General features: G+C 36.4%; 2 protein-coding genes across 4 annotated transcripts in view; both read left to right on the top strand.

The window, feature by feature from the left end:
* Positions 1-6,992, top strand: part of LOC110826856 (uncharacterized) — a 102,904-nt gene extending 95,912 nt beyond the window's left edge. For all 3 annotated transcript variants that reach the window (XM_022057918.2, XM_022057917.2, XM_022057916.2), the window contains one exon: positions 1,407-6,992. In XM_022057918.2, the coding sequence (XP_021913610.2) occupies positions 1,407-2,191 (785 nt within the window). In that variant the 3' untranslated portion in view covers positions 2,192-6,992. The remainder of the gene's footprint in view (positions 1-1,406) is intronic.
* A 1,239-nt stretch (positions 6,993-8,231) lies between these two features.
* Positions 8,232-14,367, top strand: Arf1 (ADP-ribosylation factor 1). The gene is made up of 5 exons (XM_022057935.2): positions 8,232-8,386; positions 8,854-9,029; positions 9,267-9,376; positions 10,362-10,487; positions 12,134-14,367. The coding sequence occupies exons 2-5, from the start codon at positions 8,882-8,884 to the stop codon at positions 12,296-12,298; spliced, it is 549 nt and encodes a 182-aa protein (XP_021913627.1). The 5' UTR covers positions 8,232-8,386; positions 8,854-8,881; the 3' UTR covers positions 12,299-14,367.
* Positions 14,368-19,260: the final 4,893 nt, after the last annotated feature.

The following is a 19,260-nucleotide window of genomic DNA, read 5'->3' as shown; positions in this document are numbered from 1 at the left end:
GTTCTTCTTGAGAGTCTCCTTGTTCCACTATGTAAAGGTTCGTTGTCTTCCTACTTAATAGCATTACGTACACTTCCTTAGCAGCTACAGGGCAGAGCACTCTTCTGAAATTACAGGCATCAGGCAAAGAAAATAGAAGCTTTCTTCATAAACTCGTACGTTTCTGTCTGAATGTTCAGACTTTGAAACAGAATGGCTATTTAAGAAGAGCCGTGCGTACAGTAAAACCTAGTATTTTTTGGTTTGTCATTGCAAGTACTCTTTCTCACAAATACGTAATCATTAAACCCAGATTATCTGTTAGACCCGTATCAGTAAATGTGATGATCCAAAGAAGGAAGTTTCTCATTTATCTGCGTAATGAACACAGTATGATATGACAGTTTCCTTTCAATAGGAAACTGCATGTGCCAATCTCGGTAGATGCAGTCTCGGGTGCTGATGGTCGTAGCCGAAGCGGACGGTGTAGTTCCAGTTTTGAGTGCCCCTTAGGGCATCACTGATTCTCAGTGTTTTGTTTCATTGCTCCATACAACTCTGTTCATAACCTAACAACTAAATTTTAGGGGTCTATTATGGGCTGGCATACCTTAACACATGTAAAACACAGCTAAAAGGTCCCGAGAGAATTTGAGTCTTGAAACGTTCGCACGTTCTCAAAGACAGAATGCCTTATATATATTAAAAGAGACTCAGGTTCTATCCCAGAGTAATCTAAAGTGTGATTTTTTTATGGACAAAATGGTAATGAGACAGGTTTTCCGCTAACACTGTCGTTGAACCGCTACTCCGTATTCATTTGTGTAACATTTGGGGGATGGACACAGTTTCATAAAGACTGTCTCACCCCAGCGTGAGTGTCCTGGCAAATATATCGTGCGCACAGTTCCAGCCCGCACGCTGGTAAGGAAGTCGAGGGTAACTGTAATCACTGCGTCTCTTATCCTCCGTGTAAGTTTTAGTAAAGTAGTAGCCGATGGTGGCATGTACACAACGTATTTGGCGTACCCCCAGGAGAAAAATTCCAAGGGGAGTGAGGTTCGGTGAACAGGGTGGCCGGGTGATAGGCCCACCCCCTGCTAATCCATTTCTCTGGCAACTTGTGATTTAACTTCCTTGTAGAAATATGGAGTTGCTCAATATTTTTGGGACATCACATCATAGGGGTCCTCTCGTTTCAAAATACGCTTTAGGAATTCCTATACTTGATGTCATTTTAACAACTGTGAGTGTAGTGCTTCAGGTGGACAGATTTGGAAACTTGGCTGGCATGAATCATATGCTCAAAGATGAAACGTCTGGAATGCGTTTAGATTGTATTTCTCTGCCTTTCTGTTCATGAGCAAAGTGGTGTACATTTCATGCGTACGCCTGTGTGTTCACTGCCGTTTTTTTTATCGTTGCAGGTTCCATACTCAATACAAGTGAGGATCGACTGTACCTCAGCGGAGCCAGCGGAGCAGCGCAGACACCAGCAGGCTACTATAACAATGAAGTGTGGCTTAAAGCTGCTACTATTGCTGTTCCAATCTGCGGAGCTCTAATTCTTTTCTTTCTCATTGCCCTTGCCATTAAGATGCTTCGCAGAGATAGCATCGAGCAAGGCTTTATTCATGGTGGTAAACATGGAGGCAGCATCTTCCCGCCAACAACTGGTCATGCCTTAGTTCTTCCAGCATCTAGGAAACCTAGCCAGTACCATATTCATAACCTTGATGACATGTCTTCCAAGAAAGTGCCACTTCTTCTGCAACATCACAATGAATCTACGTCAACAAATTGTAATACTGTGGCTCCAGTGTCTCGGTGTATTATGCTGATGCACCCCGATAATGCACTTACTCAGACTAAAATGGGATGTGTTGGGGGACTGCAGTATGAAAAGAATGAAGCGAATGCTAAACTGAACTTAGCAGGTAAACCTTGCTTGCAGAATCATCCAAATGATTACACGTTACTAGTCCAGTCATCTCGGCAGAGACAAGATCTGCTCTCGTCTCCCATTAGCCTTCTTCACAAACCAAGAAATAACACTGCACATAGTAACCTGTATCAGAATGTAAATCTTGCACTAGGAGGAACCCTGTCGAATCACACGCCTTTGTCCGTGAATGGGAAACTTTATGATAAACAGCATTTGGCTTCGGTGGTTACGTGGGGAGACGCTGCCAGATCAGCGAGCCACGTATAGCGAATGAAGGTGTTTATGTTACGATATTCTCTGTTCTATTGTTCCTCACTTTTATTACGTATTATAATGTATTTTGGAAAAGAAACATAAAGAGTTGCATTGAATGTCTCGTCCCATAATCAGTCTGCTTCACATGCCAGAATGTAGCATTGACTAGCCTGTGAGGATTATGTACTTAAAGACTGCAAATATAACTGCCCAGGAAGTGCCGTACTTTGATTCTAACTTGTCTCATTTGACTGTTTCGAGTGAGAAAATTATTCTGGTGCAATTATATATTTACAAACAAATAATACCAAATGGTTAGTTCAGCAAAGTTTTATAACAAAATCTTTTTAGATTTGCCTTAAATTTATTATAGTACATATTTTCTTGTGTGGATAGTAAAATTTCCAGCATGATATTTCATCAGTAGATAAATATCACGTATTGAAGGGACTTTCTTAACGTTAAATTTCAAATGATAATATTTTAGCATCTTTAATATGAAAGCATTGTTATACCATTCTATATTTCCTTTGTGTTCTAAAATAATGTTGAGCTAATTATTTTTAGAATAATCAATTGCTTTTAAATGTGGAGTTTAATAATCATTTCACATTATTTCCTGTGCATGACGTTTTGTCATTCGTGAGGACAAAAATGAATGGTATTTATTAACTGTTAAGAGACATGTTAACAGCTGTTCGAACAAGACAATTGAATGTGCTCATGTCACACGCCTTTTTTATGTGTCTACATTCTGCTCAGCCGGAGTGTAATTATTATTAAAAATTTGAAGAATGGACAGGAAATAAGTGATACTGGCCTTAATATTATGACAATACAAAATGCCTAAAAATATCTACACACTCAACTGAAAGAATGTTATTCTTGATAATGAAATAAGAATGAATGTTAACACTTTAGAGGCCAGTGGGAACTATACATACCACCTCCTTTAATAATCTCTAACTTTGTGTCTTGTATGATTCTCTTCATAAACACGGACTATTTCCGTAAACAGCATAAAGAAATTGGTCTTTGTAAAGGCAAATCATTGTTTTATTTGGAATACAGACTGAATTCTTAAATATTATTTAGGAAGGCTTTGACTTTAAAGAGTTTAAATTTTAATCAGGTTACTTGAGTATTTAATACTATTATTGAATTTTGTACAGTCTCTAACAATTTCAGTTATCAAAAAAAGTTGAATTCTATGGTACAAAAGGTACTTAATGAGGATTCTGAAGCAGCATAATGTGACATACATTTAAAATATTCTATTAAAAATGCTTTTGAAAGCACGAAGTCCTGTGTAACACTGTCAGAAAAGTTAACAATTGTATATTGTATTGTTTGTGTCCCGTTCTAATCATTAGACCTTAGATATGCAAGTACAGGAAACTGATTTCTTGTTCTTCGAAATAGACAGGTGTTACGAGTAAAACTTTGACAAAATTGTCGGTTGTAATATTAAGGTAATGATTTCATAATTACCAGCGTAGTAAATTACCAGGACCATTTTAAGATTGCTTGGGTAAAATGTATGCTGTAACTTGTAGAGATTAAGTTGAGAAAGACTTTTTGTTCCCACTTGACAGTCTATGACATTTATTTGCATTTTTGGTACGCAGTTGAAGGTTATACCAAGTGATGAGCACATTTATTGGACGCAGAAACTGAATCTATGCCAAGGTAGCAAGAAGGAACTAAACCACTTTGCAAACCATTTCAGGCAGGCAAGGCCCTAAGACTTTGTGTGTCATCGACACCTGTGGCTTGAGCCGCGTGATTCACTTTTGTCAAGTGGCAGTGAACATGTTAATAAGAGGATATTAGGCAGTGACAATAAAAGTGATAATATGACTGTTACACTGCCTGATCAGCTTATTCTAGAAAATAATATGCCGATCTTAACTGCACGAACACCAAATATTTTCGTAAGTGTTTTTGTACAAATGAGTCAGTCTATTATTATCATAGTGTACTGATTTGGATAATGGCTTCCAAACACATTATATTTATGAAACTTGCCAGACAATTGACACTAATACCTTTCTAGAATTTGTCCATTAAAATTGAGAAATTTTCAGTAATTTATTTAGAAAATTATACAGTTTATATATTGCAATATTGAATTTGAAATTGATTTTCTATTCCTTATTATAAACATCCATCTACCAATGTTAGTGTTGCTCAATATTGTATAAATAAGTAACAAAATTATTTTATGTGGATTCTTCATTAACTTAATCAACGGTCAGTTGCGATTTAAGGAATATGAAAATACTATGATGGATTTTCATTTCTTGAACCATGCTGTCATATATTTATAAGATTGCTTCCTGATACTGCTCAAATTTGAAAGAATGCTATTGATGATGTAATAGCTTGCTTTAAAACACGAGTGTGTGATTTTCAGGATTTGTTTGTACGCTGTCCATTTTACATACATGTACGTACAAATTCTGCTGTTCAAATTCATAAACTGTTTAAAATTTCTTAGCCCTGTTGCCTGCAATAGATAACATAATTGAACATTTGAATGAAAAATTACATTGCTTATGTAGATTTATTGATAATTCCATTTCTTCATAAACTTTTTATTCTTGTTCAGTGTTTTTTTATAAATGGTTGGTTTTATCAACTATTCTTCAGAAGTTCTTTTTTCCTTAAAGTAAAGGATTATTTTATTTAATAATGCTGAAGATAATTATTGCTTTCAGTAACAGCATTGTACAAAGTTTATTTAAAAGGCAGTGTGTGCCTTACTTATTTTAATCGCTTACGTGATTCATTATCCCTGTGTGTTCATAATAATAGAAAAGCTATTTTGCAGCTGTGCTACATCGTGGCCTTTGTGTGATAATTGCTTTGCTTGCCAGTTTTCCCATTCACTCTGCTGCAGTAGTAGTCGGACTACGGTAATATAGTAGAGTGAAAGCCTTGTTACAGGAAATGCTGAAAATGTTTTGGACACATTCCCCACACCTTCAAATCAGATTGTCTTACGTAATCTATAGTTGTTCTCTGGATACAAAGGATATTTCAAGATGAATGTTTTTGAAATGCTTTTTTCTCTTTATTGATTGGTTCAATTGACTTTATCTTTTAAATATCAAAAAATGGATGTGATGATTTTGGAAGTATGTATAGAAGTATTATGCAGCGTGTAAATATATTGTAATAGAAGAACAGTTTAGTTTCCGTAAAGGTTACACAGAGACGCAGCTTTTACCTTACAACAGATCATTAATAGGCATAAAGAATTTAACTTAACTATATATTTAGTTCTTATAGATCTTGATTGCGAATATTATAAAATCCATCAGCCACTTTTTGGAAAATTTAGAAAATTATGGTATGCATTATAAATCGGGTTATTAATGTGATGTTAAAGACCATATTATTTTAACTTTTGAAATTAAACTATAATTTGAAGAATGTGTCTTCGCCCTTGTGTTAATAAGTATGTTACTGTGTAAGATTTGAGGTTTTGACAGCGGTGAGTATGAAGATTTCTGTCTTCTGGGTTGTTGCGCTGTGTAGTCTGGTAGATGTTTACCAACGTTTCAGAGGTCATATTGCCTCCGTCATCAGGGTGATTCTTAGTATGAAGCTTTCTGTCTTCTGGGTTGATGCTCTGTGTAGTCTGGTAGATGTTTACCAACATTTCAGACGTCATATTGCCTCCGTCATCACCCTGATGACGGAGGCAGTATGACCTCTGAAACGTTGGTTAGCATCGACCAGACTACACAGCGCAACAACCTAGAGAACAGAAATCTTCAAGTATGTTATTGTAAACCCTGAAATTCATTACAAGTTCCTACTAAAAATCACCTAGGAACTGCTAGTACTACTGAGTACAGTAGACAGAACTATTCCGAAGTAAGGTCTGCAAGTGTTGGTGAAAACTTGGATGAATGTTGGAATACTTGGTTCTTTTCAGCAACTACTAATTTGTACCACGTACCAAAGGTGTTCTTTCAGAATGCCAATTCATGCGTAAATATTACAGGGGTTTATTATATCACTTCCTCATCATTGTGGCTTACAGATCAGGAAAGCTGGCAAGGATGAAGCCCACATTTCAGTCAAACAAAGTAATAAGTTGCTTCTTGTACTGGCCTGTTAATGGATAAATTCCACAGAGACGTAGCCTCATCACATCACAACAAAAAAGAAAGCATTATTAGAACATAAAATACACCTAACCTCATTTACATGGAATGATAAATTTTTTAATGCAAATTAATCCTGGAAAGGAGGGCAGTGGTTGAGTTGCAATTCTGTTTATTTCCTTTTTATGTATTGTTTCTGTGTTGAGTGTGTAAGAGAATATGTCAGCGATGCCCCAAAATAGTAACAAATTGTAATCTTGTGACAGATACTGCGACTAATTTAGAAAAGCCTGTATTATATCAAGAAATATAAAAAATACTTCCTTTTATTGCATGTAGCTTGCAATTTTCTGGATAAGAGACATTACCAAAACCTTACCTTTTGTATAATGAATGAATAAATATGTTTTCCTGCAAGTATCTGTCATAGAAGTGATGTATCTGATATTGGTCTCCTATTAGGTAGACAAACTGAAGTCTTATGTATTTTCTATGATGAAATCTTGTATATAATTGTATGAATGTGATGAAACCGTAGAGAAATAGTCAATGTAGAAATGTTTGCTAGAGCTTTTGTGAAACATACACTGGGGAGTAAGATGATATTTTTACTATTGCAGTTGTAATTAAATATTCCATTATATTACTTATTTATTATTGAATGCTAAATACAAATTTATGAATATTACAACTAATGTCTGTTTTCATCATACCTTTGTAATCCTAGCACAAGACAGGGCTACTTTCACCTTTAGTTACCTAAGAAACTAATTGTTGCATCATCTGTTTACTCTGCATTGTTGTGTTACATTACTGCCGTCAACAATCCGCTTTCGTTATTGCGGAGAGCTGAGCTGTGAATCGCTTGTAGAAGAAGTGCGTCGTCGACTAGGTAATTTTGTGCTGGTAAAAACGTTTTAGAATATCACAAGTACTTATCTTATATAAGAATTATTACATTTCGTTACATTACAGAGACGTATTTACGTCAGATTCTCCGGGACCGTGGTTACACTGTCAATTTTTTAACATTTAAAACAGTTAACCATTTGAGAAGCTAATCTTTGTTCAGCTTATTAAGAAATTCCCTAACTTTTTCAACTCGAAGATTCGTTACCATGTTCAGAAGAGCTTGGTATTGCAGATGAATGCAATGTACACACTCATATTCTGTTTAAGATCCATTTTAATGTTATCACCTCATTGCCATTTTTGCCTTCCAATTTGTGTCTACCCTTTGGGCTTCCCAAACAAATTCTGTGTACATTTTTCTCTTTTCCATTCATTTTACATATGAACCATCTGATGAAAAATGCAAATTAAGGAACACAATACCTTCAGTACTTTTAACAAGTATTGGTTATGGCATTTTCACAGGATACAAATACAAAACTTCATATTTATTGTGTTGTGCATAGGGTACTTCCTCTGTGGTATGGTCATCTTAGGAACATTGAGGTAGCTGATACGTCCGGATGCGTTGCTGTGTTGAAATTATTACTGGCAGTTCTTTAGTTTAATCTACACAGTATGAATTTCATGAATTTTGTGAGAATATGAGTGCAGGTGGGAGGGCAATCAATCACTCTTTACCTTCAACTTTACGATTTCACTACACGTTTGAAATCAACTTCAAATTCCCGCTCAGTGTAGGGTACGTTGGTGCGTGACGAGTTTCGTACAAAGCCGAGCAGATGGCATTAAAGTAGCCCTGTCATAATACATTGAAAATCTTTTTGGTCGTGAAATACGTATGACAATCTCTTTAAAGCGGACAAAAGTAACTATTTTTACAGTATAGATATACTTGAAGAATGTTTTAAAGTTGCACTATGCGACTGCTTATTAAGTTAATGTCATTAATTATTACAACACAATGTGATTTACATGACTGACGCCGTAACCATTTCGAAGTGCCGTGATCACGTGTCGATTACTCTACCAATTGCATCAATTGTTGGACCCCTATACGTGGCATGAAGCACGAATCCTCTTCCTCGTCAGCCATTTTGACTTGTAGTATTAAGTCTGAGGACGTAGTTAATGTGTTAGTGTTTTGTGAAGAAATCTACCTTTTTAATCTTGAAACGTAAGTTCCAGTAGGCATATATGGTGTATAAGTGTCAGTGATTATTACATGATTTATTGAAATATGTTCTAGAGTTTTAGGCCCTAGATTTGACTCATTCCGTTACGTTGGGAGGAGATCCAAGGTGACAAACGGAAAGGCTTGCCATTATTTTTAGTTTAAAGGGAACGTTTTATTGAACTTTTAATTGGATTTTATTACAGCTGACGAGAAAAGATTATTCTGAATTACTTCCTGGTTTGGCGTATGAAGAAGCTTTATTATATTCAAAGAACGAACGTCAACCGGCAGTTGATTCTGTTCCAGACAATGCCAGTGCTGAATCAATAGGGTTTAACCGTATGCCTGTAGATGCAGAAGTTTATGTACAGTGTACAATTTAAGGGAGCGTGATCATTGTTGACCTTATATTCAATACAATTGAGTTTTTCTTCTTAATATTTAACCATTCATTTCGGTCTTTCTAGGTATTCTATTATATAATAAACTGCCAACATGGGGAATGTGTTTGCAAATCTCTTCAAGGGCCTATTTGGCAAGAAAGAGATGAGGATATTGATGGTGGGTTTAGATGCAGCAGGAAAGACTACAATTTTATATAAACTGAAGTTAGGTGAAATAGTTACTACAATCCCAACTATTGGTAAGTGGATGCATGACATATGTATTAAAATATGAAAATCTGGGAATCATAATAAATTATTTAATGTATATGTTTAATGTGAAACAACTATGTATTCGGTATTGATGACATCACTCAAGATGCTGAAATAAAAAGGTTTCAATGAATAAGTTTGAAATGTGTATAATGTCATGAAGTTGTGTAATGAGGAAATTTATTGTTTGGAAGAGTTACATGTAGTTGCATGTTGTGTTGTAGGGTTTAATGTTGAAACAGTGGAGTACAAGAACATCAGTTTTACGGTGTGGGACGTGGGCGGTCAGGATAAAATTCGACCGCTCTGGCGACATTACTTCCAGAACACACAAGTTAGTAACATAATTTTATAAGTGTAATGGACATTCATACAGTTATATACAATTTTCGATAATACATATTTGGATATTACTCTCAGTGTCTATAGAAAGATCATGTAAAATTGTGTGTTTCAGGAGTGTAGTGTTCTTCCAGTACAAGGTTTGAGAGTGTTTGGCATAGAGGTGTTGCATGACAATATTTCTAGTAACAAATGTGGCGAGTGCCGTATTCCGTCGAACTTTTATCGGCTCAGTCTAGCTGGTCATGTGTCTCGGTAGCATGCCACTAAACTGTTAGACGCGGAAGCTAAAGTCTCATATAGGGATTTAAGTTTGCAATTCCGCAATTCCCTCGCAGTAAAGGTTATAGTATTTTATCGTGCTTATACTTGGCAGTCAACATCCTGTTGCAGTTGTTGAAAAACTGTTTTTGATCTGTCTTCTAGACTGGTCTTGATACTGAATGTGTCCATGTGTTCAGACTTCTACCTCAGAAAGTTGGCTTAGAAGAAACTAAACAAGGTAGTAAGAATGTGGTTGTGAACAGGTCAGCAACCCAGACATGGTACCAAATTGTAAAAGTTTACAGTTGAGACTTCATATTTATTTAATGAATTCAGCATGAGGATGGTTAAAATTTTGATTTTAGTGTGTCAGTAAATCATACTTGTTTCATTTTAGGTGGTCTTTTAGTAATTTCTCTCTGCGTGTACAAAGTTGATCCATCCCAGAACACGGAATTTTGGGATTGGTTCATGGTCAATGAAACAGTTGATGAAGTGAAAATTCCAGGTCAAATTTGAACTGCTTGCTCTTATATATTCCTTTTTTACTTATGAATTTAGAGTAAAATGGGTTTGGTTACATTTACAGTTACTTTGTGAAATATCCAGAATGTTTTAAGAGAACCTGTTACTTCTGACAAGGATTTGTTAATTGCATCGTGTGAACTAGTTCCTTTAGTGTACATCCTAATGGTATTCAAAATTACTTGCAGGGCTTGATCTTCGTAGTTGACAGCAACGACAGGGAGCGTATTGGGGAGGCGCGGGAAGAACTCATGAGAATGTTAGCAGAAGATGAACTGCGAGATGCTGTGCTGCTTATATTTGCAAACAAACAGGTATGTTGACTGAAATATCAGTTGCCCATGACATTACTAGGGAAAGAAGCAGGTAAGTTTCTCAGTACTGAAATATTTCAACGATAGCTCATTTTGTTCCATCACCAAAGCATCCTCTCTTGTGAGCTACTGATGCGATGGGATTTTCATGATTTTAATGCTGGATATGCAGGAGATGTTATTGCTGTTGTGTAGTTCTGACTAATTACCAATGGATAGTTAATATATTTTGTAGAAGTGTTTCTTTAAACCTTCCATATGCTATAGTAAAGTAAAGTTAAGTTTGTCCCACTATGCGCCATGTAGGCGCTTGGGGTGAGAGGAGGTATAGCTCCTCTCTTTCTTGACCTTGGCACTAGATGGGGGTGAGTGGTCAGCATCACGCTCCGGCCGGCTTTACCCCCGGGAAAGGACCCCGGTACCCATTGTAGAGGAGGCTGGGTGGGCCCCAGAGCTGGTCTGGACGCAGAGGCTAGAGGAAAAATCCTCTGCCCCTGTCGGGGCTCGAACCCCGGCCATCCAGCCCGTAGCTAGTCACTATACTGACCGAGCTATCCCGGCTCATCTGCATGCTATAGTACGCAGCAAAAGTGTTGACAGCGATTCTTACACATGTTACTGTGTTGATTCTCAGTGTTGTATTTTGGAAAAACTTAAGGCTCGGAGCATAGAATATTGTATTTGGAATAGGTACAGAATATTTTGTGCTTTGTCTGCATTGCTTTTGTTATTTCTATTCTAGTATTGTTTTACACAGGTTGATAGACAAGTCATTACACGCTTTAATTTTTAATTCCTTGCCACCCCGTTTCTTCTCCTTTTGATGTCTTCTTGGACCTGACTACCAGATTGTTTTACAGTAATGCCTTTTATGTTATTGTTGTGAGAAACCTGCAATATCTCCAGTGGATACGTTCCTTCAACTTTCGAAAATAATTTTTTGACACTTGTATAAAGTAATCATAATTGCAATTAAATTGATTGTAAATGTGTCAGGAGCAGTCAGTTAATTCTTTTGTCAACAGTTTCTTAATTTTAATTTTGTACATCGTATTCTCTTCCAATATTTAATTATTTTACTGGATGTTGTTTAATTCTTGTTTCAGTTTGTTTGAGAACTTCAATAAATATGGGCATTATTTGTCACTTGTCTTTTTTAATATTTTACTTTTTTAGTTTTTGTTGTTTCAAGAATAAAGGCAGTATTGAATAACTAGTTTGTCTCAGGAAATCTATTATTTGAAACATAAAAACATGTTTATTTTTTGCTTATGTAGATAGCTAGCTGTTGGGGGAAGAAATGTGTTGGGTTTTGAATCTTTGTTGAAGGTAGATGGTTTGTCAGAGGGTACATGTGGAGTTACATGAATAATTCTCAAGTTGGCTTTGCTGTTTGGTGTTTTTTTACTCGTCCATGAAGGTGTGTGGTTGTGAAGAGGTCTTATTGGCAGTGTGATATTTATAAGAACTTAATTTTGAAAAGAGCTGTTAATGATGATAATCTTGTTCCCATATAAATTTTACTGTGATGGTGAACTTTGTTTCAAGACGGGACTGAGACAGTTTTTTTAGATGTAAGTAGTGCTGGTGACACCTTACTTCTGTATGCTGGTTTTGTGTGGAATGAGTTCGTTGTGTGTTGCTAGGATCTGCCAAATGCCATGAATGCAGCAGAAATAACAGACAAGCTGGGCTTGCATTCACTGCGAAACCGCAATTGGTACATCCAAGCGACGTGTGCCACCAGCGGCGACGGCTTATACGAGGGACTCGACTGGTTGTCCAACCAGCTGAAGAATGCCAATCGTTAAGTCTCGCCACCACGAGTATGAAGCAGCCAACTGCTCCGATGCAACAGCCTTGGGAAGAAAATTTCAGAGTTGGAGACACACAATCACATCGGAAATGTTCGTTTTGAAAGTAGATTCTAGCGGTAAAATAAGTATTTCTTTTTCTTTTCCTGCACAGAGTGCGATCGGAGGTTTCGTAGAAAGTTCCTGTTAACTCGCGTTCAGGAGTTGGGAATATTTATTTTATAGCTAGAGGTCTTGAAGATGTTCTGGCTACATTGATCGTGTTTGCCACGGATCATTATCACAACATCCACATTTCCTAAAATTTCATGGACGTGTATCTTAATTTGCTGTACAATTATTAAATGTTGGTATGAGAGACCATGTTTCAATTTTACAACATATGTCTAATTACGTGTTTTTGGTGCTTTCATCTTAAAGCATAGAGTTTAAGAGCCGAGCTATGAAAATTGTCCGTGGATCATAGGAATTGTGATACTTCTTTGTGGCATTTGTGTTGATGGGACAGCCTGGAATGGGGGCCTAGTGTGTGTTTGTGTGTATGGGAAACTGTAGACAGTAATATTGCCAGATGGAGCGTGCATGCAAAACAGTTTCATAATTAGTTAACTACAGTTTTTGATTTGGTTGCATTCTCCCCTTAAGGCATTGGACCTGTTAACCATTTTAATGGGACTTGAAATTATGAAAGTGAGCATCTTTGGTGTTTACTTATGTGGGTGGTGAAGAAGGAAGTGGGATGTGTTTGCGAGCAGAACTTGGAACAGAAAGCAAGACCAACAACAATTTAGTCCCTCCCTTTTAAAAAGGAATGAAGAAAATACCAATATAATGCGCTGCATTCTACTAGCTACATGCCTGGCAATTTTTACAGATCGAAGAACGGAGAAAATTCTTGGTTTAATCGAACGATGACTGGAAGGTGAATTTATTGTAATTCTCATGAGCTGTGCTTGTAAGACTTTTTCGTGGGTGGAAACTGGTTAATAATATAGTTATAATACATCAACCAAGATTAATTTTCGTATCTGTTCTCTTCTTAATGTTTTCTGTGTCCAGTTACACGATATAAATACGGAAATACTATAGATATATCGATGGTTGAAAGACTGATGTCTTGGTTGCTGAAGTTCTTCAGATGAGATATTTTCCAATAGAATTATTGAAGGTTAGTGGGGGGGGGATTAATAAAGCTATGTTGTAAATGAATTCCAGTTTAATATGTTGAAGAAAGTTCACTTGAAAATTTAAAATTTAGAAGAATGTAGGTGCTGGATTTTTTTAAAGGGTTATAAGTTCTGGTCTCTTCTTGTGAGATCCAAAAATTTGGTATCATAGTATAAATACTTGGAAGAACATGTAGAACTCCAACAACTAAAGTTGACATTCCGCGGTTTTGTCTTGTGCTGTCAAAGAAAATCCTGTTTTTCACTGTATTTTGCTGCCCTTATATTTTATGTGGCTGTCTTGAGAGAACTGAAAATCCTTGGTTGCAGTTTTGAATGATGAAGCCTGTAAGATGACTGACAAATACTGAAAAAGACAAGTGTTAATGGCGAAGGGCTTACTTTGGTGGTATTGCATCACATTCACACAATTTTGTCACTTTTAGTTGGCGCGCTCATTCTTTGTTTTGGTGCTGCCAGGAATTTCACCTTGACCACTGTTTGGGTTATGTCACAGATTAAATCATTACGTTTGTTTTTGTTTGTAGTTGAAAGGTAATTCAAATTGATAACCTTTTTGAAGTATGCACTCATGTAAGCATGTCATACTCGTGAATGTGCGTTCTGTTAATGTTTGATTGGTTTCAGTTCTATGATGATGTGTCCACAGGACATTTTCTGTGTTTTGTAACTAAATTGGTTGTGTAGAGTTTTGCAAGTAATTGACTGACAGTGATGGGAAAATAGTGCCAGCTCTGGTTTGTGATTATTATTATTATATTCTGGAGCCACTTCTCTTACAATTGGACTTGTGTTTCTTCTCGCTCATGTTCAGAAGCCATTGGTCAAGTATGTATAAACAGCAGCTTTCAAAGGGTCATAATAAATTATAACAATATATACCGTGTTGCAGTTTCTTTACATATTTTTGATTAATGAATTATTTTAAAACTGGTTTTACTCATTAACTTTTTTAGGTGCACTATCTCAGCATTTATTATTGTCGCATTCAGTCAGATATTATACTCTCTCCTAGATGAATGGAAAAAAATGTGTAAATTTTTCACTCCATCCTTACTCCTGCTGACCTTTCTGTTATCATAGAGACTTCTCCTAACATTTTGGTCTCTCATCTGGTTCTTCAAGAGACTTTATAATGAATTTGTAAGACTTGGCTCCTGTTTATCGAGGTATGAGGCACCATAGCCATGTTACACGTCTTCAGAGAACCGAAATTAATTTCAGGTTTACCGTTTTCTACCAAAATGTGCAAGTTCGTGCTTGAGGCATGATTCAGACCTAACACTTGTATTCTTTTACAACATGCTGTGTTTCATCAGAGCACTGTGTCGTGTATACAGGGTGTTTAAGCAAAGACATGTATAATGCATCCAGATGAATGTGTAAGTGGACTAACTGTTTGCAGAAGTCTATTTTTATTTGGAGGGCCATTTACTGTTAGAACATTGAAATTAATTTTATATATGTACAGTACTTTGATGACATGTTTGTGATATGAACAGTGCTTTATATTTTATCTTTGTTTTTATGTTATTCAATTTTATATGAAATAATCCAAATAATATATATGATACACATCTTTAACACTCAAACTAGATCTAGCCGACATTTGAGAGGCATTTTCTGCCGTAGCGTGAAGACGCAGGCAGTAAGCTTCAATGAAATATCAGTCAGTATCCATCAGATTGCATGGTGCAACATCCTGGAAGACAGCCATCTTCAGATTTGTGTGTGGTACTCGGGTTCTTACCTAACAAATTTATATCACCTAAAATTCATAATTGTTGTTTGAAAAATTTTGCATTCTGCAGGGCACACTATTCCATCCCCACTCCTACTGACCATCCTGTTGTCATAGGGACTTCTCCTAACATTGTAGTCTATCATTTGGTTCTTCAGGAGACTTTGTAATGAGTTTATAAGACTTGGCTCCTGTTTATTGAAGTATGTGCACTAGATTTAGTGAGCTTGTCTTGATGAGTAAAATCAATTGAAATATATTTTTAAGTTTTTTAGATATGAAATAGCGTAGAACACATAATCATTTAGACATATGTGAATTTAAGATATATTAATCCCCGAATATTTATGTTCTTTTACTTGGATTGTTTTGTGTTCAGTTAAAGAAAAAATGTCCTCATTTCTACAAGCATCACTGTAATTTTATTTTAGTTCTCTCTGAGTAAGTACAAATTCTTAATAACTGATGTGGTTATTTAGTTATGCTTTCTCAACTGTAGTTGTTTCATGACTGATTGGCAAGAGAAGATGATCACAGGTTGTGTGAAAGTAATATGCCACAAGTGCCTTGAAAGTTGAAAACTTTGACATTATTTGGTATTCCAGCCAAACTTAGAATCTCCTGACCATTGCCAGTCATGTTGGAATGACTGAAGAAGCAACTACTAAATAAGGTATGTACTTTGGAATGAAATAGCCATTATTTTTTTGACTTCTGAACTGGGATTGCAAAGTTTTTAAGTATGCCCAAGGTATTCAAATTATTTTAAGTATTACACAAGGATAAGTGAAGTTTCATAGTCTAAAGTTGCATGAAAAGGGGTAACATCATTACATATGATATTTATTGAACAGGGTAGCTTAGTGAAATATGTGACTATGGACTGGATGACCAGGGTTCAATCCCTGTACCAGTAAAATTGCCATCTATCCCAGGCCATTATAATGGATTGACAGTTTAAATGCATATTGTAAACAAGTTGAGTGTATATGCTGGTCAAATAGTAAAAAATGGTAATGTGCAATATATTATATGTGAAGTCATAAAGATAATTCTACCACCAGGCTGGTACACTAGTACACTAATGAATGTTTACTAAACTAGATCTCTGGGGACTTATTTATCGATACATTCCAGTCTTCGTTACGATCTTTATTTCTACTAAGAAGTCTAAAACATATTTGTGCAACACACTGAAAGAGGATGTTTGTCACTGGCCAAGTAAAATTTTCTTTGACTAAGTTATCTGCAGGGTGTACCATTTAAGACGTAATAAATTTGTGATTCAGTGCTACTCCATAGAATACAATGCAGAAAAAAGTGAGGTTAGGAGGACATTTAGCAACTCCGGCCAGTGAGTGCTTGTCAGGTGTGCTATTAGCCACCGAATCTTAGGTTAAGGTACGTGTGTTCTCGCAGGTTGATTTCGAAGTAACACAACGCATTGTGCACAGATTTGCGAGGTGGATGGCCTGCTTCACCTTCCAAGCTAAGATTATATTTTTAGACGTCGACTCTGTCCCAGAGTACCTCTGCCGTCACGCTTGCAGATGAGTGTTTTTCTTTGACTATCCTGGCGTGCGCCGTGAAACTTCGTAGATATCAAAAAATGTGTCTACCTTCGTGCAAATTCAGTTTTGATGTGTGTGTGTTGAGCTCGGACGTCTTCAATCATCATGTATGTTGACTCCCTAATGGGACATTAATATTAATTATCGCTTAATGTGAGAGTCACTGCTAGTTGGATGCCATGAAGCCTGGTTCTTATACAGTTTAGAATACAAGTACCCTTGGAGGGGTGGGTTGTCTTTTGGGATCTATTTGTTTTTGAGAGAAATGGTGTCATTCCAAACTAATAAGGTTTCCTCTGAAGTGCCTTAACCTTTAATTGGGTTTATGTCCCATGAAATACTTATTTAACTTCAGTGTGGTTATTGCCTTGGGAAGGGTTGGTTTCTATATGTGGTGGGGTTTTCATAGTTTCTCTTTTGTAGTTGTAGTAATCTTTATTAAAACTTTTGTAATTTGTAATAGTAGATCTTTCACTTATTTTTTTCTGTTTAGTGTGTTTGGTTATTTAAAGAGCTATTGGGTTATTAGTGGGATTTTGGGTATATTATGTGGTGTTGGTAATTTGTTTTCTATTGTGTTTTGGAGACTCTCGAACCTTCTCAAGGCAGTAGGTTTAATGAGTTTTTGAGACTTCAGAGGGGTATCTAGTCCAATGATATTTTTTCAAATTTTAGAGTTTTTTATGCTTGCAGGTATGAAGCTACTTTCAGAGTTATTGGGACAGTATATGAATATCCAAACTCATGTGGTTTGTTAACCAGCTGTGATTGCTTTGGTTTTTGATGCATTTTTGGTTACCCGAAGAAGTCTTGGGGTTATCATTCTACGCCGTACCTTATCGTTTTAATTTCTTAGGTGTTTGTTTAAATTTTCTGCTACAGGCATGTTTTCACTATTTTAGGTTTACGGTGGGCTCGTGACCTTTTTAGGTCTAGGTTTTTGATTGGTGTATGATGGTCTGGGGTTCCTTCTAGGTTTTCATTCTTTTGAGATTTTAGGGAGACCTTGGAGAGTTTGGAATATAAGGTGGATGCCCTTCGAGGGGTGGGTTGTCTTCTGGGCTGTATTTGTTTTTGAGAGGAATGGTGTGTTTCCAAATTTCATAGGGTTTCCTCTGATGTGCTTTAAACTTTAATTGGGTTTATGTACTTATTTAACATCAATGTTGAGAGGGATTGGTTTCTTCATGTTGTGGGCTTTTCATAGTTTCTCTTTTGTAGTGGTAGTAATATTTATTAAAACTTTTATAATTTGTAGTATTAGTTTTTACACTTATTTTTTTCTGTTTGGTGTGTTTGGATATTTTAAGAGCTATTGGGTTATTAGTGGGATTTTGTGTATATTATGTGGTGTTGGTAATTTGTTTTTTATTGTGTTTTGGAGACTCTGGATCCTTCTCAAGGCAGTAGGGTTAATGTTTTTTTGAGACCTCGGAGGGGTGCATGGGCTCCTGATGTTCTCTTCGAAATTCTTGGGGTTGTTTTGTTTTCAAGTTTCAAGTTACATCTGGAGGTACAGGATCTAGGAATTTCCGAACTTATAAGGATCTGGGTTATCATGCTAGGGTTTACCTTATCATTCTAATTTTTAAAGTTCTTGTTCCCTTTGTCTGTTACTAGGTCTTTTCAGAATTTTAGGAGTCTTGATTATCAGGACTGGTCTTATTTATTTATAGGTTCCGATTTTTCCCAGGTCTGTGGGGTCACTCCAGAGATGTTATTGTTTTGAGGGGGATTGTTTGTGCCAGCAGTTTGTTTTCTTCAGGGGTTTGTCTTATAGTTGAGGGGGGTTTAAATTCCATCCGTATTATTGCATGTGTGTTAGGAGTCTCCTGTCTTCAGGGATTAGGTTTGTTTTGAATGTTCTTTGGGTTGTTTGATCCATTCTGGACTTGTCATTGCAGTCTGGGTGGTTGACTTGAGTGTTTATTATTATTGCAAGCATTGTAATTTTTCTTCTCTCAGGAATTTATTAACGTAAGGTGAGTACTTTAAGGTGCTGTGAGTTGATTTGGCTGCAGTGAGTGCTGTTTTCGGAGTAGAGGCCTTCAAATTTTTGAAGTTATTTCGAAAGTCATTTTTTTCAAACGCATTTTTCTGCCGATCTGTAGGAATCTGAGTGACAATACTCATGTTAGTTTGAGGTCACGGAAAGGTCATCGTCATGTCATAGTCACGTCAAAATAAGTACCAAGTTTTTCCGAATAGAGCCCTTTAAAATTTTCAAGGTATTTCTAAAGTCATTTTTCAATGTAATTTTTCTGCCGGTGTTATTGAATCTGAGTGACAAAATTTATGTTAGTTGGAGGCCACGTACAGGTCACCGTCATGTCATAGTCACGACAATATCAGTCGGTGGGTTTTGCGAATAGCGGCATTTAAATTTCTCGACGTCATTCGAAGATTCCCCGTAAGGATTCCCTCTACAGGATCCCCACCGTAAGGATTCCCCACGTGCAG

The sequence above is a fragment of the Zootermopsis nevadensis genome, unplaced genomic scaffold, assembly GCF_977971745.1.
Source record: "Zootermopsis nevadensis isolate Lab colony 2312 unplaced genomic scaffold, Znev_1.0 Znev_ptg000009l, whole genome shotgun sequence".
NCBI lineage: Eukaryota > Metazoa > Arthropoda > Insecta > Blattodea > Termopsidae > Zootermopsis > Zootermopsis nevadensis.
The sequence above is the reverse complement of the archived record's forward strand: the minus strand, read 5'-3'. Positions and strand labels throughout refer to the sequence as shown.

What these genes read in the sequence shown, in the direction of transcription:
- Arf1 (XM_022057935.2), top strand. Translation starts at nt 8,882, where the DNA reads ATGGGGAATGTGTTTGCAAATCTCTTCAAGGGCCTATTTGGCAAGAAA. An exon ending in TACTACAATCCCAACTATTG is followed by an intron (nt 9,030 to 9,266) that starts GTAAGTGGATGC and finishes GTTGTGTTGTAG; the next exon opens with GGTTTAATGTTGAAACAGTG. An exon ending in TTATATTTGCAAACAAACAG is followed by an intron (nt 10,488 to 12,133) that starts GTATGTTGACTG and finishes GTGTGTTGCTAG; the next exon opens with GATCTGCCAAATGCCATGAA.